At 39.1% G+C, this 27410-nt stretch overlaps 1 protein-coding gene across 3 annotated transcripts in view; it reads left to right on the forward strand.

The window, feature by feature from the left end:
- Positions 1-607: 607 nt before the first annotated feature.
- tnpo1 (transportin 1) overlaps positions 608-27410 on the forward strand; it is a 40607-nt gene continuing 13804 nt past the window's right edge. The window contains exons 1-19 of one of the 3 annotated variants that reach the window (XM_062972308.1): positions 608-1054; positions 4685-4760; positions 6885-7034; positions 11275-11381; positions 12567-12700; positions 13433-13514; positions 14952-15074; positions 16467-16585; positions 17049-17109; positions 17888-18056; positions 18392-18544; positions 18770-18995; positions 19583-19754; positions 24148-24234; positions 24613-24720; positions 24944-25102; positions 25596-25683; positions 26959-27057; positions 27220-27315. In XM_062972308.1, the coding sequence (XP_062828378.1) occupies positions 950-1054; positions 4685-4760; positions 6885-7034; positions 11275-11381; positions 12567-12700; positions 13433-13514; positions 14952-15074; positions 16467-16585; positions 17049-17109; positions 17888-18056; positions 18392-18544; positions 18770-18995; positions 19583-19754; positions 24148-24234; positions 24613-24720; positions 24944-25102; positions 25596-25683; positions 26959-27057; positions 27220-27315 (2314 nt within the window). In that variant the 5' untranslated portion in view covers positions 608-949. The remainder of the gene's footprint in view (positions 1055-4684; positions 4761-6884; positions 7035-11274; positions 11382-12566; positions 12701-13432; positions 13515-14951; positions 15075-16466; positions 16586-17048; positions 17110-17887; positions 18057-18391; positions 18545-18769; positions 18996-19582; positions 19755-24147; positions 24235-24612; positions 24721-24943; positions 25103-25595; positions 25684-26958; positions 27058-27219; positions 27316-27410) is intronic. The other 2 variants (XM_062972309.1, XM_003216263.4) reach the window with 2 other exon arrangements.

The following is a 27410-nucleotide window of genomic DNA, read 5'->3' on the forward strand; positions in this document are numbered from 1 at the left end:
AACAATAAAACAAATATCGAGAATAAAACAAATGTCACATCAATAAAACATCAACATCAGAACTTCTATCTCCAGATACAGTAGTCTCACTTATCCAACATAAACGGGCCGGCAGAACGTTGGATAAGCGAATATGTTGGATAATAAGGAGAGATTAAGAAAAAGCCTATTAAACATCAAAATAGGTTATGATTTTACAAATTACGCACCAAAACATCATGTTATACAACAAATTTGACAGAAAAAGTAGTTCATTACACATTAATGCTATGTAGTAATTACTGTATTTACGAATTTAGCACCAAAATATCACGATATATTGAAAACATTGACTACAAAAATGCGTTGGATAATCGAGACTCTATTGTATTATCAAATTAACGCTGTTTGACAGCCATGTGGAATCGTGGGAGTTGTAGTTCTTTGAGGCACCAGCACTGCTTAGCAGGAAAGCTATAAAGACCTTACGAAACTACAACTGCCAGGTTTCCACAGCATTGGGCCATGGGTAAACCCAAAGCCTCTTCCTTGGGTATTGGGGCGGGGCCTCTCCACCACAGAGGCGCCTGAGAGAGTGGAATGCCCGGCGCTAGGACCCTGCGGCGGTGGCGGCGCTGGCGCTGCTTTCGGGGCCAGATTGCAAATTGCGCTTCGTGACTCAGTGGGCTCCTCCGCGCGGCGCACGGCAGGCGGCGGCATTCGAGGAGGCGGAAGGCGGAGCAGCGCGAGCAGGAGCCCGGCCTGGAGGAGGAAGAGGAGGAGGCGCCCTCTCGCTCTCTCTCTCTCGAGAAAGGCTCCGGGAAGCGGCCTGCGAGTGGGAGGGAGGGAGCGAGAGAGAGAGAGAGAGAGGCCGGACGGACGGAAAGCGAGGAGGTGGGCCCTCCCCGCTGAGGCCTAGCGCGGTCGCCGCTGCCGCCGCCGCCTGTTGTCTCCTCCTTGGCCTCCCAAGATGGAGTACGAGTGGAAGCCCGACGAGCAGGGGCTGCAGCAGATCCTGCAGCTTCTCAAGGAGTCGCAGTCTCCGGACACCACCACGCAGCGCGCCGTGCAACAAGTATCCTCCTCGGCCCAGGGCCGGGCCTCGGGCGGGAAAGGAGAGGAGGAGGAGAAGGGCTGGGAGACGGGCCTCGGGGAAGGACGGGAGGAAGGCCGGGCCCTGCTTTGCGGCCCCAGGGGAGGGCCCGGCTGCCTCTTCAGCGGCGCTAATGCGGGGAGAGGGCCAACCTCTCCCCGCCCGGCCTTGGCGCGGGCTTTGAACCACCAAGAGCCCGGTGGTACGGGTTGGCAGCACCTTCCTTCCCTCTCCCTTTCTTGCCTTCCTTCCTCTCCTCCTTTCTCCCTTGTTTCTTTCTTTCTTCCTTCTTTTCTTCCCTCCCTTCCTTCTGTCCTCCCCTTCTTCCGTCCTCTTTCCCTCCCCATCTCCTTCCTTCCCCCCCTCTCTTTTCTATTTCTTCTCTTCCCTCTTCCTCCTTCCCATCTTCCTTCTTTCCTCACCCTTTTCCCTCCTCCCTCCCCTCTCTTCTTTCTTTCCCCCCCTCCCTCTGCCACCCCCAGGCTGCCCTGCACCTGTTGTGAGCCTGGCTCCCAGCCCTCTTCCAAGGCTTGGCAGCTCTGGTATCAGTCACTTTCCCCGGTTATCCCCCTCCCTTTCCACAGGCCATCCTGTAAGATTTGCAAGCTCAGCCCTCCTTCCAGTTACAACCTGGCAGGATATGTAAGGATGCAGACTGTACAACAGGCATGGGAAAACTTGGGCCCTCTGGTAGGCTGTTAGGAATTACGGGAGTTGAAGTCCAAAACACCTGGAGGGCCAAAGTTTGCCCATGCCTGGTGTAGATGCAGTCTCAGACCCTTGTGCGCGTACCTCCCAGTTTTAGGGTGCATCTACACTGTAGTGTTAGTGCAGTGTGAGACCTCTTTTGCTGTCATAGGTCAATGCTCTAGACTTGGGATTTGTTGTTTGGTGAGGCACCAGCACTGTTTGGCAGATGGGAGAAATAGGCTTTCTTTATGAGTCTTTATGAGTCATGGGCAAACTTTGGCCCTCCAGGTGCTTGTTAGGAATTGTGGGAGTTGAAGTCAAAAATACCTGGAAGGCTGAAGTTTGCCCATGCCTTCTTTAGATTGTCCATAATTTTCCTTTCATTGTGTTGATAGCCCTTTGTCCCTTTCAGGCTTGCTATAGATCTGATGAAAGGTTTGCCTGTAGAATGTGTGCAGGGAATAGTTTCAAGCTGTACAGATGTATTTTGGTACAGGCTAAACCTCATTAAATGTGCTTTTTGTCGCGTGCTTGCATATTGTTACTGTGCATTAATATAGCGATAAAATGCAGTGCTTGTGAATGTTTGGTTCTAAAATTTGGAACCACAAGATAATTGCTCTGATTTTCTAGTGGAACAGATGTTTATATAAGTCAGAGAGCTGACTAAGTCTGTAACATTTCTCATCTGCTAATCAACCATTTAGTTGAAAGCAAGACAGCTTTCAATTTAACAAAGCTATTACTAGCACATCAGTATGGCTTCTTAAGGATTTTGACTTCTGATACATGTGTTACCCCATTAACTGCACATCCTGAAAGAGTTATATAAAGAATTTTCACCCTGAAAAATGCCTTTCCCCAACATGATATGTGTGTGGCCTTAGGTCATTGTTTGGTATGTGCAGCCTTCCTATCATATTCCTTATCCTCCTTTCCATAAGATATTATGGGATTCCTTAATTTTAGGAGGCTGTCTTCATACTTTTCTGGTGCCTAAGCTTTTCTGTCTGTAGAAAGCAATGCTAACTGGGGTGCAGCCCTTTAAATGAACAAACCTAAGCAAATGGGGTTTTGGCCAGGTCACTATGTTGCCTACTCTGAAAGAGATGTCCTGCCTTTCCTGCTGAGATGCTTATGCTTCTTATGGGGTAATGGGAAGATAAGGAACCCTCTGCTTATCTCAAGTCTTATGGGAGTCATTTTGGAGCAGGAGTTGAAATCGTGAAGCACTTGAGCTGTTCTTGGATTGCAAGACTAATATACAGCTATAGCTAACATATCAAGTGGTGAATAATGCTGGAAACTACATTCTCATGCTCGTTGAATAATCTAGTACTAGCAAGGATCATAATAACTTTTATAATGACATGGATGTTATATGCAGATTGATATGTCTCTTTTTGAGGGGTGACATATTGTCATCAGATGTGAAACAATATAGATAAGGAGAAACTAAAGCACTGGGAAAATGTTTTCTGTGTCCCTTGTCCCTTTTTGATTGGATACTGTGAAGCTCTATTTAGCAGTCCATTTTCCAAAATGATGTCATGACTCTCTTCAGGGATGGCCCATCATCCATAACAAGCTCTAAAGACTTCACTGATGGCATCTTGCCTTTTCTATGGGATGACTGGTCAAGCAGGAATGCTGCATCTTTTTTGCCATCTGCATCTTACTTATTCAAAGCAGACAAATATTTTGTCTAGCATCTATTACCAGCCTTTAAAACAAAGGTGAGCAACTAGATATTGTTGGACTGCAGCTCTCATCACCTTTATCCAGCATAGCCAGTTGTGAAAGGTCATAGGAGTTGCAGTTCAACAACATCTGATCCTGCTGGAGAGAAGAGGCTTCCGATTATCACACCACAAACAAACAAAAAATTGTCTCACCTTACATAAAAAGATAAACAATAAAACAAAAGAAATTAGGGTGCGAGAGTTACATAAAGAAATATGTGAGTACTCTGAAGTGTGAACAGGTATACCTGGGTATACTTCCTGTCCATTAATCCACCTTGCTGTTGGCATAAAACCTATGACAGTTGCATTTAGAGATTATACCAAGAGACAGCCCTGAAATTCAGAAGCATTTTCCAGTAATTATTGCCAAATTCAGAAAAATCTAGGTAAATACTGAAAGTAGGGATTGAATTTGGCAGGTATCTTGTCTGATTTTATCAATTCTGGTATATTGTAGATGTTAGGACTGGTACTCCCATCAGCCCTAGTCATGGTTAAGATTAGTGTGTTGTAGTTCAAAACTTCTGAAAAGTAACAGATGAAAAAAAAGTCTCAAGTTTTGCAGGTTGAATGTGGTGAGGACTTACTGGCTGCCATTTCCTTTGAAGCTGGTAAAATTTTCAGTTATTGCTGTAAATGTACCACCCCTAGAAAAAGGGGAATATCATTGGGGTTTTTTGTACAGTATATGAATACAGCAGAGACTCATGAAACAACGTTTCATGAAGTAGTTTAAGACAAAAGGGTAGTCAGAGTCATACATACATCCCCTATAGCAGTGGTTCTCAACTTGTGGGTCCCCGGGTGTTTTGGCCTACAACTTCCAGAAATCCCAGCCAGTTTACCAGCTGTTAGGATTTCTGAGAGTTGAAGGCCAAAACATCTGGGGACCCACAGGTTGAGAACCACTGCCCTATAGCACTACTCTAGGTTTCTACAGCTTCCTGTGGTTGTTATTGTGAGCAGATATTACCAATAGTGACTATATGAAGTAAGTGCTGAACAACCTTGCTTTATTGTATTTGTGCTACTATTTACATTTGGACAATGGGCAAGACAATGTAGCTTTCCCACTTTGTGTGTGTTTTCTTTAATAACTTGAGGGAGTTTTAACTGTGTATTTTGGGTTTTTTCACATCTTACGTGAGATGATCTTTAACAAAATGCTCTACTTTAGAAACTGGAACAACTCAATCAGTATCCAGACTTCAACAACTACCTGATATTTGTTCTCACAAAGCTAAAATCTGAAGGTAGGTCACTTGTTCTATGCTGTTTTTTTTATTATATAGGGGCAGAACTGGACAGGTACTATTTAGGTTTCTAGGTTCTTTAGTCAGGAAGACTTACTGTAACTAGATTAGACCATCAGGCTGGATTACATGTAAACATCTCTTCTTGATGCTGTGGTCTCAATCACAGTTACTTGGCAATAAATAGAGCTGTCTTCAAAATAAATTAGTTTTGGACAGGGCTCTTGAGAGCATAGCTCTGAGGCTTCCAGAGAGAAAGAGAAAGGAAAAACAGCCAATAGCAGATGCGCTAATGCCAGTAAAACTTTAGTGTAGTCTGACATGTATGGAGAGGCAATATTTGTTTAAGGGCAAAGTTCGTGTTAAACTTAACTCTTATGAAAATAAGGTGTCTCCTAATTGTAGAAAGAAGAAGTAGAGGATCTCTGTGTGAAAGGATGCACAAAAGAATGCACCAATTCTTCTTTGTGTATATCTTATTCTTTTTCGTTCTTTCTGTTGAAGTAATTACTGAAAATTGTTTAACTATTGTATGCCTCTTTACCAGTCTATATTACTAAAATTCAACAGTGACAAAGATTGGCATGCACTGTGTTCTACTTTAATCATAAAATAAATCCTCCTTTTGATTTATGGCCCCTTGCTGAGGTCTGTTAAAGGCCAGAGATTTGATCCATGACCATATACTTCCTGTTAAATTATGCCATCTCCAATTATAAGTGAATGTGGCATTTGCATAATCCAAAATGCAGTGGTTCATGTGAAAGTAAGATTTGGGTTGTGGGCAGGGAGCATACCTGTGGTTTGGGTTTTGTACTCGGCTTTGTTATCTGTACTTTTAGGAGCACAATTTTGCTCGGAGTACAGAATTGCAGCTCAGGTCTGATAATTATTCAGACCTTGAACATTTTTTCAACAGAGCTTGGTGTGTTAATACCCTTGAAGCACATGTAACCAGATTAGCATTGAAGTACATTCTGAAGAATTTTAAAAGTCCATCTTAGTTAACAGAATTATTCAGCAGAGTCTCTTTAGTAACCTAAATAGCTTGTGACAAAAATTCAATATATAGTTAGAAGATGTGAATTTTGTTTGAATTTTTTTGGTGTGTGTGAATAAATCTGTGCATTAAAGCCTTTTAGTTATGCTGTATATGCATGTATAACTTAAAATTTTACTAATATATATTGTACCATAATGTAAATCCATTGCTTTCCATTATGCAAAGATGTTTTAATTGTTGTAGTAGTAGTCAAAAGCATTCTTAGAAGCTTATTAGCATAACATAACAATATGCTTTTAGTTTGTTGTGAAATTTCTGGAAACTTCAATGTAGCTCAAGAATAGTTCCCCAGTATTTCGTAGAAGAACACTGTGTCAGTTCTTTAATGAGCTCTATGAGATACAGCAATGGTTCTTAATCTGTTATTATCCATATGTTTTGGGCTTTAATTCCCAGAATCACTGACCATTGGCTGAGCTAGGAATTAAAAGTCCAAAACACATGCAGGACCAGAGATCCATTTAAGTAGAAAACAAATTAATGTTTATGATTGGAAATAGAAATATTGAGACAAGGTTGAAAGCATCTTTGTAAAAATGTAGTATTTCAAAGCAAGTAATTGCTTGACACACAATATTTATTTATTTATTTCAAATATTTCTATCCCGCCCTTCTCACCCGGAGGGACTCAGATACCATAGAATCAGCTCTCATTAAAACCTTGGTTGTTATATACCACCTTCCTGTCAAATATTTGTGTTTTTAAAGGCACTTTTGAACAACTGATCTTAATGTTATGAATAGTGTATATTTTTAAACTTTGGTATGAGTTAAATTTTAGCTATGTTCAAGTGTTGTTAGCTATATTGAGTCTTGAATTGGGGGAAAGACAGAATATAAATAAATACAACCAATAAATGATTGATATGTTGTTCCATTCAAAATGGCAGCATGATGGGAACATTTGCTGCTGCTGTAAAATCTTAGCATTTTTTTACAAAAATATTTAACAGACTAACTCAGAAATTAGCCTCACTGACTCAATGGTACTGTTCTCAAATATGGTTGCATTGTATTGTTGCTTAAATGCTGCTTTTAAAAAAAATAAAATCTTGTTACAGATGAACCTACACGGTCGTTGAGTGGTCTTATTTTGAAAAATAATGTGAAAGCTCACTTTCATAATTTTCCAAATGGAGTAACTGACTTCATTAAAAGCGAGTGCTTAAACAATATTGGTGATTCCTCTCCACTAATCAGAGCCACTGTAGGTGAGTTGTAGATATCTGAATGTATTTTACAATCCTTTCTCATGTTATGCCAAATTACTGCAAAAGGTTGTGTATATTAAAGCAGGGATCCTCAAACTTTTTAGGCAGAGGGCCAGTTTACAGTCCCTCTGACTGTGGGTGGGTCAGACTATAGTTTGCAAACATTGAACAAATTTCTATGCACACTGCAAATACAGTAGAGTCTCACTTATCCAACACTCGCTTATCCAACGTTCTGGATTATCCAACGCATTTTTGTAGTCAATGTTTTCAATACATCGTGGTATTTTGGTGCTAAATTTGTAAATACAGTAATTACTACATAGCATTACTGCGTATTGAACTGCTTGTTCTGTCAAATTTGTTGTATAACATGATGTTTTGGTGCTTAATTTGTAAAATCATAACTTAATTTGATGTTTAATACGCTTTTCCTTAATGCCTCCTTATTATCCAACATATTCGCTTATCCAACATTCTGCCGGCCCATTTATGTTGGATAAGTGAGACTGTACTGTATATTATTTGTAATTCAAAAAACATAGAAGAACTATAAAATATTTAAAATGAAGGACAATTTTAACCAACATAAAGTTACCAGTATTTCAATTGGAAGTGTGGGCCTGCTTTTAACTGGTGAGATAGTCAAGTTATTTAGGATTGTTATTGTGTGCCTTCAAGTTGTTTCAGATTTAGGGTGACCCTAAGGTTAAAGTTAATGGCAGGTGGCAGGAAAACGACCTTGAAGGACTGCATCTGGCCTGCGGGCCTTAACTTGGGGACCTCTGCATTAAAGCTCGTGTTAGAAACACATAAGTTAGAAACACAAGTTCAGGAACCTAAAGTTTCAGATAGGCTAATGCACTAATATTTACAGTAAATGCATCAGAATCAATATTGATAGATAGATAGGTGTGTGTGTGTGATATATATAAAATCGATGTTTATTTTAGGGTTGATTGATTTTATTGTGTCACTGTTTTATGTATTGATGTTTTTACGTTTTGTATTGATGTATTTGTATTTTATTGCACTGTGTGTATTGTTACATTACAAGTGCCCTGTAAGCCGCCCCGGGTCCCTTTTGGGAGATGGTGGAGGGGTAAAAATAAAGTCGGTTGTTGTTGTTGTTGTTGTTATAAAGTTTTGGATACATACTGTAAACAAAAAAGTCTTAGTATTTCTTTCAAAGTACTTAGTTCAAATCATCATAGTCTATGCAGCTGACGTTATCCCCTTAAGATGCTCACTCTGTTTTGACCAGTTACAATTTTCTCAAAGATGTGTGTTTAAAAATGTGTTTTTTCATGGAATACAGGGTTAGAGCAGAGAGCAAAGGTGTGTGTGTGTGTGTATCAAAATTGAAACATTTCATTTTGTCCTTCCTAGAGAGCAACCAAACTTTCCCTATTTGGCTCTGCCTTGTATAAGGAGGCTAAGAATGAGTGTTCTGCTTCCATGCTTTGTTTGAGAGTTGACCTTCCAGAAAAATTTACTTTCTTCCTGCCATAATTTCTGTAGTTAGGAGCCACTTTTGAGTGAATGGGATAGCAAGGCTGTCCTCTGAACCCCTTCTCTTTTTCTTTGTCATCTTTTGCCATACCAAAACACTTTGCTTAAAACTGTTACTTTTGTCAGCATTATGATGACATTTTCGACTCGTGGAAGAGAGGGATAGATCACAGTCTGCTGTGTACACTTCAAGGAAGGAATTACTTTATAATCAGATAAATCAGTGAAAGTACAGTTGACTAACTTTTGAAATGTTTAAATAGCTTTACTCAGGATAGTTGAATTTCCCACAATTCAGTCTCCCTTGTGCCTCACCCTAATGGTGATTATTAGCTGGTCTCAAACTTTTGTATGTGTGATATTCTGGGGAAAAATGTACCAGTATGTACAAATCCAATGTGATAATGAAGTATGCAGTTCAGGAGTATTTTATTTTATCTTTATTATTTTTTACTTTTTGCTACAAATGACATTTTCTTTATCACTGCTTCATTTCACAAATAGAAGCATTTTCTTGGCCGCATCTATAAACTGCAATATTAAAGAAGGATTATATGAATCAGTGTTCCACAAATAGACAGTTTAAGAGAAGCTATTTATATTAGTAGGTTGATCCTGTTGACCACTACTTTGTGTAGACATCTTACAGCTTTATCCCAAGCATCTTTAATCAGAAGTAAGTCTCTTATTCACAAATAAATGTGCATAAGATAGCAGCATTACCTAGGGTCACAGCATCAGTCGCTCTTGCAAAGTTTTCATAGGAAGAGTGTTTCTTTGGTCATGCGTTCTGTTGGAATTCATTATCAACTCGTATATTCCCTGGAATATGTTAAGTCTTCAGAAAGCAAATATTCTTTACTTTTATAGTGTGGATGAATGTGAGTGTTTTAGTTTTAAAATGCTGTCACTCATAAAATGATTGGCTTGTCCCTGTGTGATTGCTATTTGCTTCTACGTTGCATGGCTTATCAACTGCTTAGAGCAGAGGTGTAAAACCCCTAGGACATAGGAGCAGTCCCATTCCTCTTGTCTCTGCTACAAAATCATCTCTACATCCGCCCTGCTAATAGTGGCAGGAAAGTAGGAACTCTGGTCTGGTTGCTGAAGTCAACAGAGATTGTTCATCCTTATGACTAAGCCGATCACTGGGGTGAGGAGCAGAGGGCCAGGTCTTCAATGCATTGGTTCTCAACCTGTGGGTCCCCCGGTGTTTTGCCCTACAACTCCAAGAAATCCCAGTCAGTTTACCAGCTGTTGAGATTTCTGGGAGTTGAAGGTCAAAACATCTGGGGACCCTGAGGTTGAGAGCTACTGCTTCAATGAAAACCCAACACAGCTTGCCCAATTTTGCAGCCCCAAAGCAGCCATGCTTGCTACCTTTCTGTTAGGCATAGTTTAGATCTAGATTAGACACCGGCAAACTTTGGTCCTCCAGGTGTTTTGAACTTCAACTCCCACAATTCCTAACAGCTCTTCTCTTGTCACTCCCCAACATGAAAGAAGTGAACACAATTGTTGTAGGCTGTTCAACACAATTGGTAGCAGTAAAATCATAGAGTTGGAAGAGACCTCAGTCCCATCCAGTCCAATCCCTTGCCATGCAGAAACACACAATCAAAACACCCCATCCATCCAGGCTCTGCTTAAAATTTTCCAGAGAAGGAAACTTCTCCAAGATCTGAGGCAGAATATTCCACTGTCAAACTGTTCTTGCCATCAGGGCGCCCTTCCTAATATTTCGGTGGAATCCCTTTAGAATCTATTGCTCTGTGTCCTGGTTCCTAGAGCAGCAGAAAATAAGCCTGTCGCAATGTGACATTATTTTAAGCAGTTAAACATGGCTATCATGTCCCCTCTCATCTTCTGTTCTCCAAGCTAAACATACCCAACTTCCTAAGCCACTCCTCATACGGTTTGACTTACAAACTTTTTAAAGTAGGAGTCCCAGATGGGATGAAGAGAAATATTTAGCATTCCTCAAAACTGATCCTTCCATGCCATTCAGCAATCTTGGAGGTTGTTAAATCCCTCCACCTTATGTATTAAATCTTCTATCTGGGTGAACAAGACTGGTCTCCCAAGAGTTTTAATGGTGGCCAGCAGCTAAGATGCAGTCATAAGTCATAAGTATCATTGCCCTGTCACTAGATGAGGAGAGGCAGTCTTCAGATCACCAGATGTTTCTAGATTCTAGTTCTGGACACTGTAGCCCAACATGGGTAGTGGTTGTAGATTCTAGGAATTAAAATGCCACTGTGAACTACCCATGTCCAGTACAAGAGTGTCAAGTGTGTCTGTTGCTATTACTACCATATAGATTCCTCTTTCCCCTGTAGTGCTGTCCTGTGAACCTGCTTTGATAGTAGAGATGAAATAGGATATGGTCTTAATCTTCCAAAGACAGTGGTGCAATGGAGAATTGCTTTCATCACTTCCTTATTTTTTTACCGCTTCCTTATTCTAACTTTTGAATAAGTATGAATCAAAGTTTAGGGAAACTTCTTAATATTTTCAGTACCAAGCTTATCAATCCACCTTTCTGCATTATCTTTCTGTAAAAGATAATATCTATATGATATGTAGTCATCTCAGGAGGAATATTCGATAATTTCTTCTTCTTCTTTCTATTATAACATATTTCTTAAATTTGGTCAACAGAAAACTAATATCAGAAGAAAAACTGTATGACAAGTTTATATTTTTTATTTGTCTCCCAAAATCTAAGGTATCTTGATTACAACCATTGCCTCAAAAGGAGAATTGCAGAATTGGCCTGAGCTTTTACCAAAGCTTTGTAGCCTGCTAGATTCTGAGGACTACAATACTTGTGAGGTAAGGGCTTTTTTCTCTCCATAATCTCTATTTGATTATTTAATTCTAAAAATCAGTTCAAATGGTATTGAAAACATGCTTTTATTAGTTTTGGTTTCAAAATTACAATAATCAATTGTAAACATTTGGAGGGGGGCATGATTTGGGGAGTGCAATCTTCCATATTATTTAATTCATCCCACCTTCCCAAACTCATTCACAGTGGTCTTTTGTTGATAGGAATGCCATTTTCACTGAAAGCCGTGTAAACTATTGCCATAATTATATCATATTTCTCAAGTATCCAAATGTCATTTCTCACAACAGTATACTTTAACATACTGAATTCCCTTTCTGTAAAGAGTTTGAGTTAGAACTCAGAGAGCAGGGCAAAAATGACTGTATTTTTTAAGTGATTTTGTTTATTCCTTGTCACTGATATATTTCTGGGGATACATTAAAAGTCTGTAAGTTTTGGTACTTTCATTCAAATAGCAATTGCATTGTCATTAGTTAGACATCTATTGTATTGAATTTTCCAAAACAAAGTTTGTGAATGTATACTCTGTTAATTCTTTTTTTAAAATAAAAGTATTTTCAGCAGAGTAGTAAAATTGTTAGTTGCAGTGCTAGAATTGTCTATTCAGCTTGACAGATAGTAAGAAGAAAACAGAAATTCTTAAACTATCTTAAAATAAATAAAGCCAATTTAAAGCGTATTGCCTATATTTGGATTCCTTCCCTATAGCAGATGAACATATGATAGTGAAAAACATGTATTTCTTTCTTTATGGTGATAAAGCAGTCTCAAAATGGATTTGTTCTGCTACTAGGATGATGGATCCTTGAAGTCACTACATTGTCTTCCCAGGCCAGCTGTTTTAGTGGCAGAAGAATGCTCATTAAACAGTTAGATGTTTCTCATAAAAAGAGAACTTTCCCTGTGAACTTTTTCAGTGCTTGAGGGAAGACTTCCATAGGCTTTACTGTGAATCTGGGTATGTCTCTTTGCAATCACAGAATTGCTGGGGGCGGGCATTGCAAGGAAGCAATGTGGCCTTTGTTTCACCTCTTATAGAATATGTTAGCGTATACAGTTTGGTGCAGCCGACACAGATAAGAAAGTACACATTTTCTAAATAGTCACATGTTTAACTAGTCTGTTGAAGTTTCTGAAAAAGACCAAAACATGAATTTACTTGACAGGGTGCATTTGGAGCTCTTCAGAAGATTTGTGAAGATTCTGCTGAAATTTTAGATAGTGATGCATTAGATCGACCTCTCAATGTTATGATCCCTAAGTTTTTGCAGTTCTTCAAGCATAGCAGCCCAAAAATAAGGTAAGCAACATGGGTCCCCATCTCCTGCCTCCCTCATTTTATAAGCTTGAGTTAATAAGATGTTGTGGCAAGGCAGTTTTTTAAAAGGGTTAACTTGAATGCCAGCCCCAGCCAAATGTTTTGTCTGATTATGCTAACTGATTTTGGCTGGTTCCTGGAGTGTTTGCTTTACTGAAGTTCCTTTTTGCCCTCTCTAATATGGAACACATTGTCTTTTACCTGGCCTCTAGGCAGGGAAACATTTGCAAATTGGAAGCATCAGTACATTTTGCTTTGAGCACTTGATGTCCCGCTAATGATTTAATGGAATATTCATATTGTTGTGGATTTACTTGAAAGGCGAATAGTATAGTGTCTTTTTTTCCTGATATTATCAGTTAACCAGCTGAATCCAGGACACACATTCAGATTGCTCCAGATTCTAAACCAGTTGGTGATTATGCTTAAGAACTACAATATCAAATCATGGAGCTGCTCATTAAAATCAGTATGACGCTTTAGTGGCTAAATTTTAAGCCCCAGCTCTGAAGTCAATGCATAATGTTTCTGACACTTAAGTATTTTGTGGATATTTAATATGCTTGCACATATTGAATTCACAGTCCCAAATAGTAGGATGCTTATGTCTTTTTACAATCTGGCATGATTCTAAGAAATACAGTTTCTATTTTAATATTTTTTCTTTTAATACTTGAAACATGCACATTTTAAAAGAATTTCTTTTCCTTTTAGGTCCCATGCAGTTGCTTGTGTTAATCAATTTATCATCAGTAGGACTCAGGCCCTTATGTTGCACATAGATGCATTTATTGAGGTAAGTGACTCCTTTTTAATTGTTTGATATCAATGTGTGTTAAGATTTTTGCAGGTCCAGACAAAAAGAGGGATGGCTGGATTGAAAGAAGGAGATTGCAAACAGGGCTCAGGCAGAGCAGCCTCCTCAAGCCCAGGCACGCAAGGAACGAAGGTTCCAATGCCTCCCTTTGCTTAGCATTGGACTCTTTCTTCCTTACTTGCTCTTGAGGAGGCTGCTGTGGTCAGAACCCCATTTGCAGGCTACTTTGTGTCTTTTTTTAGGAAGAAAAAGTGGTATGATGATGATAATGATAATAATAATAATGTGGAGCAGTTGGCTAGCTTATAGCACTATCAGAAATATTACATAGGTAAGAAAACTTATGGATTCCTTGACTGTAACAAGAATATAGAAAAGAACGGATTTCCTTGTAACAGTTTTTTGTGTTTGTATGAGGAGGCCTAACTTCCACTATGCTAAAGCACTTCAACAATTTTGGTACCATTTATAGCACTTCTTCAACATACTTTTAAATATGGCAACTGGATTAATGCAACCAGTTGAGATAGATTTCTTTTCCTCCCAAGTGAATATGTCACATTGGGCTCTGTATCAGTTTGTTCCATATATTCAGGCTTCCATTATGTTACCCTACTTCTAATTTCTGGAAGGGTTTTGAAGCAAGACAAATACATAGAAATTGTGCTTTGTTTCTCTGAGAGACTGCAAGTTGTCAGTATCAGGTACAAAAGTATCTTTATTCTTGAGGTAATTGTTTCCTATTCTTTATATTTGTTTGCTTTGAGATGCAATTAAAATATTGGCATCAATGAGGCATCATAATTGGCATCATAATATAGACATTTCCCCTCTGATATTTAATTTTGTACTATCAGTTTGTATGAAATCATAGTAAACAATTGAGTACAAAACACTCCACACACACTGTTGATAAGAAGCTCTGGCAATAATTAACCAGCAACTTTGAAACAGAGTCAGCAGAAATAATGGCCCAGAATGTTCTCTCCCAGTTATCTGTTTTTTCAGATAACATAGAATCACACTCCCTTTACCTTTTCAGTAGTTTGTAGCCAAAAAGTCACAGTGCTAGACCCTTCTATTTAAAGTTCCGGCTTGTCCTGAAAAAGTATGTCTGTTCGATCTGACAAATGTTTTCTCTGTATGACAGATGTTTTCCCCACGAGTGAGTTTTCTTTCTTTTATATAACACAGTAAACATGTCTGCTGTTTTGAATAAAAGCTGACAATAAACCAATGTACTTGGAGCATAGTGGTTCTAAAAACTGAACACTTTGTTCAGTGTATTTACTTCAAAATAGTGTGGGCTTTTATGGGGAAAATACTATTTTAATAAATGCAAAAAGTTGCCCTTTTAATCAGATACATTCTGGAAGAAGATATTTATTGTTCACAATAATTATTCCCTTTCAACAGAATCTTTTTGCATTAGCTGGTGATGAAGAGCCTGAAGTACGTAAAAACGTATGTCGGGCGCTGGTGATGCTGCTCGAAGTTCGAATGGACCGTTTACTTCCTCATATGATTAGTATTGTTGAGGTATTTTTTCTTGGTATTTTGCTTAAACAGAGATGCAGATACAAAGTACTGTATTTTACTATACTTGGAAGAAAGGCATGCGGATTAGATTGATAAAATTCAGAGAATATTTGCTTGAGTATGTATGTTTCAGGATTCTTTTTTATTGAATTCTATAATCACAATAATAAAAGTAATACTTTCTTTAACATTTTTAATATTTGCTTTCCAAATGTTTCAGTATTCAAACACATGTCAAATATGGAAGATTTTTAACAAGAATATTTTTAGGCAGTTGTGTCTTGGTTGACTTCTCATTTGAGCTTGACCACATTGTTCAGGATAGTTTTAAATATTCTGTTTCTTCTCTGGTAGCTGATGATCCATTTGCTTGACTGCATAGAGACTTTAAACACAGGTCCTCACCAAGGAGTCAAAAAGAATGACACATTGCAATAGAATATTAAGTACTAGTTCACAGTGTTGTCGAAGGCTTTCATGGCTGGGATCATAGGATTGTTGTATGTTTTCCGGGCTGTATGGCCATGTTCCAGAAGTATTCTCTCCTGACGTTTCACCCACATCTATGGCAGGCATCCTCAGAGATTGTCATACCTCACAACCTCTGAGGATGCCTGCCATAGATGTAGGCGAAGCGTCAGGAGAGAATACTTCTGGAACATGGCCATACAGCCCGGAAAACATACTACAACCCTACTAGTTCACACGTTCCATATTTTCTCTGCACATTCCCTCTTGCATATAAGATACCATGGAGAAACCTTTATGAACCGTAGCTTGCAGTGACCAGCAAACATTTTTTGCAAGGACAGCAGTACTATATCCAGCCACTGGAGATGACATAGAGAATATGAATGGCTGTTTCATGTGTGAACCACCTCAGGTCAAGCACGCCACTTTCCAAGCTTGCAAATGCAACATTAGGTGGCAGCCAAGTGGTCTGTAAAATGATACTACGATTCTGCATATTTTGAGATTACCACTCTTGGTTCAGATACCTAGAGTGCTTACTGATTAAACTGGGAGGCAGGAGAAATTTGAATCTAGGTGAAATAGAAAAGTTTAAAGGAGGCATATAGTGAACTCTCGCTTGATAGAATGGCCATGGTGCGTTGGTTGGAGAATCTAAGCTTGAGTATCATGTTACTGTTCTGCTAGGGGGGCAATTAAGTACCAAATGAAAAGAATTAATGGTACCATCATACTTGGCTTATCCTTGCAGTGATTAGAATCCAGAGGGGCAGTGTCTAATCCATGGTTATAACTTGTAATATTCAAATGGCTTTTTGCAAGCAACTCCTGTTGTAGAAATATGTTCAGCTGTTTTAACTGGATCGCATTTACAAATAAGCTAACATCTATACCTCTCTGCTTTCTTGACACTTTGTATAGTATATGCTACAGAGGACTCAAGACCAAGATGAAAATGTGGCTTTGGAGGCTTGTGAATTTTGGCTGACGTTGGCTGAACAGCCAATTTGTAAAGATGTATTATGTCGGCACCTTGCCAAGTAAGCTAGTTTTCCTCATAATATTGTGGCAACATATTTAATGTTTGTATATATTTTTATATCAATAGGCTTTAACAATTTTGTTCATTTTGTGAATATAGAGAAATTGGTGTGTGTGTATTTTTATTAGTTCTGTTCTTTTACTGTGGCAGCTGCTTATTTGAAAGTAAACAGTTACCTTAGCATGTCACTGGGCAAAAAAAGGCATGGAAACATCTATTTATTCAGGAACCAGCCCATGCTTTTCATTCTAGGAATGTATTTATTTAATCTAACTGTCATTCTACACTGCCATTCATGTATATCCAGGCAGTATACAACTTTAAAAACAATCTATTAATCACAGTGCACTTGTACATTTACTGACATTTAAAAAAAACTCGTATACTTTTAAATCCCATGCACAAAAATTTGCCTTGAGCAGCTGATATTCAGAAATCTGATTTAATTTGTTTTTCTATAGGTTGATACCTGTTTTAGTAAATGGCATGAAATACTCAGAAATTGATATTATTCTGCTGAAGGTAAGTTATTTTGCCCCATTATTAAAGGAATGCTGCTCTACTGTCTATTCAGTTTGGTTCTCAGTGCTTGTTCTTAGACATGCAGCTAAATATAACACATTTTGTTACAGCTTTGTACTTGTTTAGCTGAGAGTCAACATTTTGGAGTGCAGAGGGATTTACTTCTCAATAGACTTGTATAGGATTTCATTGTTAGCTCCCTCCACCACCACCCCCTCAAAGTTTATATCTCTTGAGGATAATTTGCCACAAACTGCCAGTCATTTAAAAAATTATTCTAGTGTCCTCAGTTGTGCAGAGGGCTCTATCCTGGTAGCAGTACTGATGATATTTTCATATGCCTAGCATTTGTACTTGGAATGGAAGAAGGCCCCATCAAGGCCTTTGCCTAAAGCAGCAAACATATATTGGCCTGGCCCATCGTTTTGTGATTATTTAATTTCTTTGAAAAAGTTGTTTGCATCTTTCCTGCAGACTGATTCATTTTCTTTGAAAACACAAGGTGCTCATATAAGCACAAGATTTCTGCATTTGAATGGCCCCAATGCTAATATAAGGTAATCGTTAATGCATTCTTTCAGTCTTCCTTTTGCAATTTATTTCAAGAGTACCACTAATATGTCTTCAGGCTTTTATTCCTATTTGTCCCCAGCAATTTTGGATGTGTAACGTAACTCTGATGACTTACAAGATAAAGATCTGTGAACAAATGCTATTTCTTGAGAGAGACAGAAACAAAGAGATTTCTTAAGGCTTGCATCATAATTTTTGACAACAGGGTGATGTTGAAGAAGATGAGGCCATCCCGGATAGTGAGCAAGACATTAGGCCTCGGTTTCACCGTTCCCGAACTGTAGCACAGCAGCATGAAGAAGATGGTATTGAAGAGGATGAGGAAGAGGAAGATGAGCTTGATGATGATGACACAATTTCTGACTGGAATTTAAGTAAGTAAAATTTTCACATAAATACTATATATTGAGATACCACATGGGCACCTTTGGTCTTTTAAGATTTTTAATAGTTGTTCTGTGGCTATGGTTATAGTCTTTTTTTTAAAGAAACACGTTGGTTGTAAACCAGTTTAAGACCTCTTCGTATCGTAGTTTTTGTTGTCAAGCTGTCTGTATTTTGTTTGTGCTTGAATTTCTTGGTAAGTGGCCATAAATAGAGTATCAGCCTCTGAACCACTGCCATATTACAACCCTCGGGTATGAAAAGGTTGTGAACCCTTTATTTTATAACTGAAATGCCTCTGATAAATGTGTGTATTTATTTAAAGGGAAATGTTCTGCTGCTGCCCTTGATGTTCTTGCCAACGTATTCCGCGATGAACTGCTGCCACACATATTGCCCCTTCTAAAAGAATTGCTTTTTCATCCTGAGTGGGTGGTGAAAGAATCAGGCATCCTAGTGCTAGGAGCAATTGCTGAAGGTATGTCACTGCTTATTATATAGACTATAGCTGTAATTAATGCATAATGTATGTAGTTAATGCATAATACTAGTGATACTTATATAGTGCTACATGACTCTATCTCAGGGGATCTACAGGGAGAGAACAGAGGAAGTGGGAAACTGTGACATGAACAAGTGAGAGAGGATTATGTGATTACTCCAGTTTCCCAGAGCATTTCTAATTTATCTGTGGTTCTTGCAGGTTGTATGCAGGGTATGATTCCATATCTTCCCGAGCTAATCCCTCACCTTATTCAGTGCCTCTCCGATAAAAAGGCTCTTGTGCGCTCCATTACTTGCTGGACTCTTAGCCGCTATGCACACTGGGTCGTCAGTCAACCCCCAGACACGTACTTGAAGCCATTAATGACTGAGTTGCTAAAGCGTATCCTTGATAGCAACAAGAGAGTACAAGAAGCTGCCTGCAGGTAGGTCAAAAACATAAAAATAGGAGCTGTGTCCTCGGGTGCACAGGAAAGACACCTCACATTTCCATTGTGTTGGAGCATTCCATTTATTTTTGCAGAACAATTCTATTTTACTTTCTAGAAAACTGTAAAAGTTTCTCTTCTGTTCTAAATGCCTTGCGTTCTGTCATTTTTCTCTCAGACACAGAGCATGAGTGCAAAGTGTTCAGCAGGCAGAGAAGCATTCAAATAATTAGGGGCATCTGTTGTAAAGAGAGCTGTCTATTTTGTGCTGCTAGCATCTGTGACACATTCCCTATAGCTGGGAAGACAGTTCTACTGTTCAAAATTTTAAAAGGAATTTTTACAAACATGCTAGATTATATTTGATTTATAGTGATGTGGTAGATAAGCATGTCAGGCATTAAAAGTAGACGCATAATAATGGTTGCAAAGAGTATTTCATCAAAGACTGAAATAGGCTCACATACCCCAGATTCACAGCTGCAGTTCATCTTAACAGTTATCTGATTGTTTTGATCAATGTGGCCTTTGGTTTCAGAACTTGATAGTTTGTTCAAAAGACTAACTTTTGTTTTCCTTTTTAGTGCCTTTGCTACTCTAGAAGAGGAGGCTTGTACAGAACTTGTTCCTTACCTTGCTTATATACTTGATACTCTTGTCTTCGCATTTAGTAAATACCAGCATAAGAATCTGCTCATTCTTTATGATGCCATAGGAACTTTAGCAGATTCTGTAGGCCATCACCTAAACAAACCAGTAAGTTTGTTCTCCTCTCATTTTAGATACAAATAATTGCTTCTCTTTTTAGACCTATATACTAGGTCTAAAAATCAGGTACTTTACCTAAATCAGGTACTTTACCTAAAGTACCTGATTTACTTTAGTTAAAGGTAAAGGTTTCCCCTGACGTTAAGTCCAGTCATGTCTGACTCTGGGGCTTGGTGCTCATCTCCATTACTAAGCCGAAGAGCCGGCGTTGTCTCCAAGGTCATGTAGCCGGCATGACTGCATGGAGTGCCGTTACCTTCCCGCCGGAGCAGTACCTATTGATCTACTCATATTGGCATGTTTTCGAACTGCTAGGTTGGCAGGAGCTGGAGCTAACAGCAGGCGCTCACTCCGCTCCCGGGATTTGAACCTGGGACCTTTTGGTCTGCAAGTTCAGCAGCTCAGTGCTTTAACATACTTCGCCACCGGGGCTCCTGATTTACTTTAGTGAATTAAAAAAATGGAAAATGTCATTTGCCTTTACTGCAACAGATTCACCCTGTCATTTCTTAGCTCTTCTTTTATGGAGCTGAATTTTGCTTGCTTTGGGTTAGTCTATTATGAAATCACTGCTGCATTGTCAAGGATCATAGCTTAATATAATACACATATTTTCCTTAGACTAGTGCACTTGGCAGTCTTATCCTTAGTGATAATTTATCATATAAAATATATTTATTACATTATTATGTGGTATGGGGTACTGAGGCTTAGCAGTGATGCTAATTTTCTTAGGCATTTTAGTTTATGGATAATGTGAATCTGGAAAGTTAGACTGGAATTTCTAAGCCATTGTCCTATACTTCTTTGTGTGTAAAATCTATAAAATTTTACAATTGTGAAACTAGGTACATATCTTAAAATTGTTTAACCTTTATTTCATTTAGCATTTGGCAGGCTGTTTTTGGAATACCTCTCTCACCTCCATTCTGTTTGTGAAAGTATTGTAACAGGAGAATGTCAGAAACTGACGTAACTTGTGAAACTGTTCGAAGAACAAAACTAGAAATTATCATAGGATAAGCTCAAACTCCTTGTTAGGAAATTCTTTCCTGTTGTTGTAATTATCTGAATAGTAGGTTCCTTTTTCCTTTGAAATTGCGCAGAAGAATAATTTGAAAGGAAAAACTGTTTTGAATAGTTCTGTGTTGGTTCATATGAATACCTGCTACTAAATATATTTCTAGTTGTATGTAGTGATGGTGAGTGGATGGCATCTACAAATCTATACCTGTGATTGCCAATCCAGTAAGTCGTATGAACATTGAAGCTTGCTTCTGCAATCACATGTATAGATTGTGACAGGTGCATTCCTGGAACTAGTACTGTACCATCAGACACAGATCCTCAAACTAGATAGTTTCTATGTGAGACCTAGAGAGGTAGAAAAGTTGGGAACAGCTGAAAGGACCTGCTTGGACCTGCTCTCATTGAAGGGGGCATTGGGAATAGATGGGCAGGAGAACTAAAGCTGCAGGAATTCACTTTCAGTGTTGCACAATCACGATGGGGAAAAATGGCAATCATGAGGGTTGACACTTTAAATACTTCTTGAGAAAGATGCTTCATGAAGGCTCATTTGTGCAGCCCTACCTTGGGAGGGTTGCAGGTAATGGTCTCTAAACTGTTTGCAATTCCAAGTCAGAGACAAGGCAACTTCCCCCTTGAATGGGGATGAGCTAGCTTCTGAAATATAGGGGCCATTTTCTAGCCCCGGATCATTCTTTGAACTGTCCCTGTCCCTCCAGAAGGTTGTTTCATTGTTGTTGTTACATCTTGTTCAACACCACATTCCCTTGAATATTTGTTAAAAATGAAAAATGGGAAACACAATTTTTAAACAAAAACTAGCTGTGCCCGGCCGCGTGTTGCTGTGGTCTTATCCTAAGTGGGTTTTTGTTTGCAGAGGCAAGTATAAATGTTGTAATTAGTCACTTTGATTAACATTGAATGGGCTTGCAGCTTCAAAGCGTGGTTGTTTCCTCCCTGGGGGAATCCTTTGTTGGGAGGTGTTATCTGACTGGTTGTTTCCTGTCTGGAATACCCTTATTTTCAGAGTGTTGTTCTTTATTTACCATCCAGATTGTAGAGTTTTTTAATGCTGGCTGCCAGGTTTTGTTCATTTTGATGGTTCCCAGGAACCCAATAATAATAGTAATAGTAATAGAAATAATGATTATCAGGGGGAATCCTTTGTTGGGAGGTGTTAGCTGGCTCTGGTTGTTTCCCGTCTGGAATATGTCTAGCTGTGCTCGGCCACGCGTTGGTGTGGCATAGTTTGTTGTTATGGAAAATAATGTAATGGGAAGCATCCTATGTTTGAAGCTGCAAGGCTGTTCAGTGCTATTCAAGGTGGGCAACAAATGATCCCTGTAGGTAGGAAGGAGCCATGCAAGCGCGGTTTATGTATCTGTGGAGATTACTTCACAGGGTGGGAGAAAGAACTCTTGTCTGCCTGAGGCAAGTGTGAATGTTGCACTTGGCCAGCTTGAGTAGCATGTAATAGCCTTGAAGTTTCAAAGCCTTGCTTTCTCCTCCTTGGGGGTATCCTTTGTTGGGAGGTGTTAGCTGGCTCTGGTTGTTTCCTGTCTGGTATTCCCCAGTTTTCAGAGTGTTGTTCTTTATTTACTGTCCTGGTTGTAGAGTTTTGTAATGCTGGGGGCCAGGTTTTGTTAATTTTCATGGTTCACAGGAACCTAATAATAATAATAACAACAACAACAACAACTACTACTACTACTACTACTACTTTGAAGTGGGAGGTGTCCAGAGAAAGAGGGCAACTAAAAGGATGAGTAATCCCTCTGAGGAGCATCTTAAGGTATAGGGTCTGTTTATCTGCCAAAGAGAAGGTTGCAAGGAGACATGAGAGCCATGTATAAATATACCGTCTGCTGTTCTCCAGGGCGAGGGGAGGTCTTTGAGTCTGTGTAGCTTCTTCTCAAGTTTGGGGGGAAGTCGAGTGAGCTCCATTCTTCCCTCTGCCTCCCATCCGGTGCCTCCCCAAGTGGGGAGAGGTCCTTTGAGGGGTCAAGTTGTGTGTGATGCGTCTCGGAGCCATTTGGGGCTCCTTTCCCCTTTTTCACTGGCCATTTGCCGCCTTCCCGTGCTGGGGAAACCTTCCGAGGCCTCTGGCCCTCTTCCTCTCGCCACATGCGCTCTCTCCTGAGGGGAAAAGGGGGCAGGGAAAGGGAAGGAAGCCTTGCCGTTGGCGCACAGTGGCCGTTGTAGCCCTGCCCACCTGGCTAATGTCATCAAATTTCCCGGGGGCCTCTGCACATCTGTGGTTAGTAATTTTGGGGATTTTTTGGGTGGGTTCTGTAATTTGGACCTAATTTTATAGTGTTTTTTTATGGAAAGACATAGATTAGATGACTATGTCTTTTGTGGCCAAATTTGGTGTGATTTGGTCCAGTGGTTTGGTCCAGTGGGAATTACGCACATTACATGCTTATATATATATAGATGTGCTACCAAGAAGCACGATTCTTCTGACTTCTGGAGGGTGTGTGTAGATTTATCTGGATTTGGAAGGCCACAGAATCATCCAGAAGGGGCACAATTGCCATTTCTGTCTTACAGTGTGTGTGGACAATAGTATGTGTGTGCACTACACTACAGCACATACTATTCAGTAATTAATTGTTTAGTATGTATTACTGCCACATGACCTTGGAGGTGTCTCCGGACAACGCCGGCTCTTCAGCTTAGAAATGGAGATGAGCACCAAGCCCCAGAGTCAGTCATGACTGGACTTAGCCTCAGGGGAAAACCTTTATCTTTTATGTATTACTGCTTGGTGTAAAATTCATTTTAAAATCTCTTGAAATTAGGAAATTCTGATGACCTAGAGCAAAATTCTATATGTGTCTCAGTAGTCAGACTCATTGAGTTCACAAATACTTGTCTCTTTATAAATGTATGTGTTGTCACAACTTTTATCTTTTACATTCAGCAAGACCAGCTTGTGAACTGCTCTATTGACTATTAGCAACTGATGACTTTGGCATGCACCTGTTGAATAGATCCTACCTGTGCCCCAACCTCAACCCACATTTCCTTTTGATATGGAAAATATGCCTTAAAACATACCCATATTTATGTTCAGAAACAAATATAGTTGGACAGAGATTTGTGGTGGAATCTAAATTGTATATATGTATTGTCTGCCCAACACAGCATGCTGTTTAAAGTCAGTACATTTGAAAATGCATTTTGACTGGTGCACAATGAAAATCCTTTTTGGAATAAGGTCCCGCAATATACCATGAGAAAACAGCTTCTATTTCAGTGTCATTTCCAATATTTTCTAAAATGTTTATGCTGTTTCCAGGATTTTCTAAACTTGCTTAATGACATATTTTCCCTTCACTGTCTGTAGGAATATATTCAAATGCTTATGCCTCCACTAATACAAAAATGGAACATGTTGAAAGATGAAGATAAAGATCTTTTCCCTTTATTAGAGGTAAGTGGTATTGTTAGTGTTCTTTGTAGTTCTCTTTCATACATGCAGTTTTATAATTTAACAGCCATTCTTACATTGCAGTACTTTAAGCTGCAATTCTGTGCATATTTCTTTATGAAGAAGCCCTACTGAGTAAAGATGCATAGCATTGGGTTGTAGGAACTAATGAGGTTGGTAATCAACTGTTTCTCCTCCTCTTGATTCCTGGATCTCTACATGCAGTACTTAAATCTGATTCTCACATCTGTGAATCTTTTTGGTTTGATAGTGATTTACTTGATCAGTTCAAAATTTTGTATTTTTGAATATCTAGGGATTTTGTTCAGTTTTATGTTGGAGTCAAAGCTGACATTCATTAGCGTTTATTCTGTATTTCAGTGCCTATCTTCGGTTGCCACTGCCTTGCAATCTGGCTTCCTTCCATACTGTGAACCAGTGTACCAGCGCTGTGTAAACCTGGTACAGAAGACTCTTGCACAAGCCATGGTATTGTTCTGTTGTTAGATTTCAGAAAATGAGGAGATTCAGGCTCAGTGGGATTTTAAATTAATGCTTGTTTCTTAGAGAGATTTATAGCATCCTTTGACTAACCATTTTGATTCATATATCTAAATATAAAACAATTGCATAGTATATAGTATGTTGCATACATACTTAAGCCTTTTAAACATCACTTAACTCTTGTGCCTCTGTGTGTGTTTAATTACAGTTGCACAATGCTCAACCAGATCAGTATGAAGCTCCAGATAAAGACTTTATGATTGTGGCTCTTGATTTACTTAGTGGGCTAGCTGAAGGACTTGGAGGCAACATTGAACAGCTTGTGGCTCGGAGCAATATCCTGACACTTATGTATCAGTGCATGCAGGTGAGACAACTACCCCATATATTAGATATTTTAATCAAAAAATCTGGGTCAGCTTGTCCACAGATCAGTGTGAGTACTGTATGTTAACTCTGACCAAAACGTAACCACCGTCTTCTCATTACAGCAGTGAAAGGCAAAGCTTAGTCTTGAGAGAACAAACAAGAAACACCACCTCCTTCTATTCTGAATAATTGAATAATGTGGTGCCACTTCTCGTCTTTTTTATTGCCAGGGCAAGGAAATTGTAGGGGCCAGGGGTGACTGGCTCCTTGAGGTGGCATTGGTTCTTCCCCCTTTTTGTGAAATGGCCCTCGGCCTATCTACAAGTCATATTAAAATTCATAATTGTGTCCCCAAGACTTGCTCTCAACTTATACATTAGGTTGACCTATACATGAGCATATATCATAATCCTCCTCACTTTGTCAGCTCAGTTGTATAAATAGAATGTTAAACCAGGACATGAGAACTTGCTTCTGTTTTTCTTTTCCAGGATAAAATGCCTGAGGTACGGCAAAGTTCTTTTGCCTTGCTAGGTGATCTGACAAAGGCATGTTTTCAACATGTGAAGCCCTGCATTGGTATGTTACATAACAGTACACGTCCTCTCTTTTACAGAAAAAGATCACTAACTGTGTTGTTGTGTTTTGGGACTGGAGTTTTAAATTGTTGTGTTTTGTAAATCACTGTGCTCATTAGACTGCCTGGAAACATTCTGTTTTCTTGTATAAAGGTATATTTTGAAGCTACTATTGTCTGGCAATTGAGAAGCCTTATGGACAAAGCACTAAGGGAACACTTTTCAGCCTTGTCCATGGTGTATTTCTTCATGTATCAGAAAGAACATGAACTAGATTTTTAATAATACCATTTCCTTTTCATTATTAGTTAATAGCCTATTAGGTCACTACCACACACTGTTTGAGTTCAGGGAATGTCATAATATCTTGGTTATCTATCTGTTGACTTCACACAGTGGGGGGAGAATAGCTTTGTTCTTGTGATCATTCATCTGAAGAAAGGGGACAAGTCTTTGATTACTGTTCTCTTCAGGAAGAAGCACAATTAACTACAAGCCTATAATACTTTCCTAGCCTCTCAAGAAAAAAAAATCTCCTTTAACAATATTTTATCTCTGCCCTCAGTATTGGTTGGTTGGTTGCTTTTGTAACACAAAATAAATTCTTCTAAACAGGTCTCAGAATTTTCCTTTATGGAATTCTGTTTCTGGTTTGGACAGGTATGAGGAACTAGTTGCAGGAGTCTCATCCCCTTTGAAATAACAGGAAGGAGGAGTGAATCACCTCCAAATAGTACTTGAGTGCGTAACTGGCTTGCTTACTTGTTCTTCTCTCAGGGATGTTGATGCAGCTAAGCATTCACCCATCTCCTTCAAGCAGCAGTTAAGACACATGCTGGGATTTGAGCCCTGGCCCTTTAGTATGGAATGAAATCCTAGCTGTGGTCTATAATCACAATCATAAAAACAGCAAAGATCTCAGTTTAGTAGCAGTGAGGGCTGTTGGGCACGATGCTTTTTCTGCCAGAAGCTTCTGCTATGGTTGTTCATTAAAACTGTTAGTTAAAATTTTCAGATATCTAAACAAAGGTAATATCTACAAATGTTTCTGATCACTTTGTTTGTAGTGGAGCAGAATTTTGTTATGTTGGTTGATCCCATGATGGGGTTCACATTTTTGAGACTTGACCACATGTTCTTGGGTAGTGTTGTCCAGTTGTTAAAGTGCTCTTTGTTCTTATAAAAAGGTTGTTTTTTTAAAAAAAAATTATATCACACTGGAGATTTTTTTTGTCAAGTTCAAATTAACAGTGTGACTTGTTTATGTTCTTTTCAGCTGATTTCATGCCAATTTTGGGAACCAACCTAAACCCAGAGTTCATTTCTGTGTGTAACAATGCCACTTGGGCAATTGGAGAAATTTCTATTCAGATGGGTAAGATTTACTGTTAAGTGGAAGTTTGGGTTTTACTTTCTGCTAAATTACCTTTGCTTTTGTTGCCAGTTGTAAATTTTGCCCTTTGTTTGAGCTAATGTGCCCATTGTGAAAACACATATTCCATTTTTAATCAATTGTTTATGTGTTCTCTCTTTCTAGGTATAGAGATGCAGCCTTATATTCCTATGGTCTTGCACCAGCTAGTAGAAATCATTAACAGACCCAACACACCAAAGACTTTGTTAGAAAACACAGGTACCCCACAACATAAATGAAATTATGCCAATGTCTGTCTTTTAGAACTGGTTTTTGGGGGTTACAGGGAAATTACAAAGTCTTTTTGCAAGCAA

This window comes from Anolis carolinensis, chromosome 2 (assembly GCF_035594765.1).
Source record: "Anolis carolinensis isolate JA03-04 chromosome 2, rAnoCar3.1.pri, whole genome shotgun sequence".
In the NCBI taxonomy this organism is placed as follows: Eukaryota; Metazoa; Chordata; class Lepidosauria; order Squamata; family Dactyloidae; genus Anolis; species Anolis carolinensis.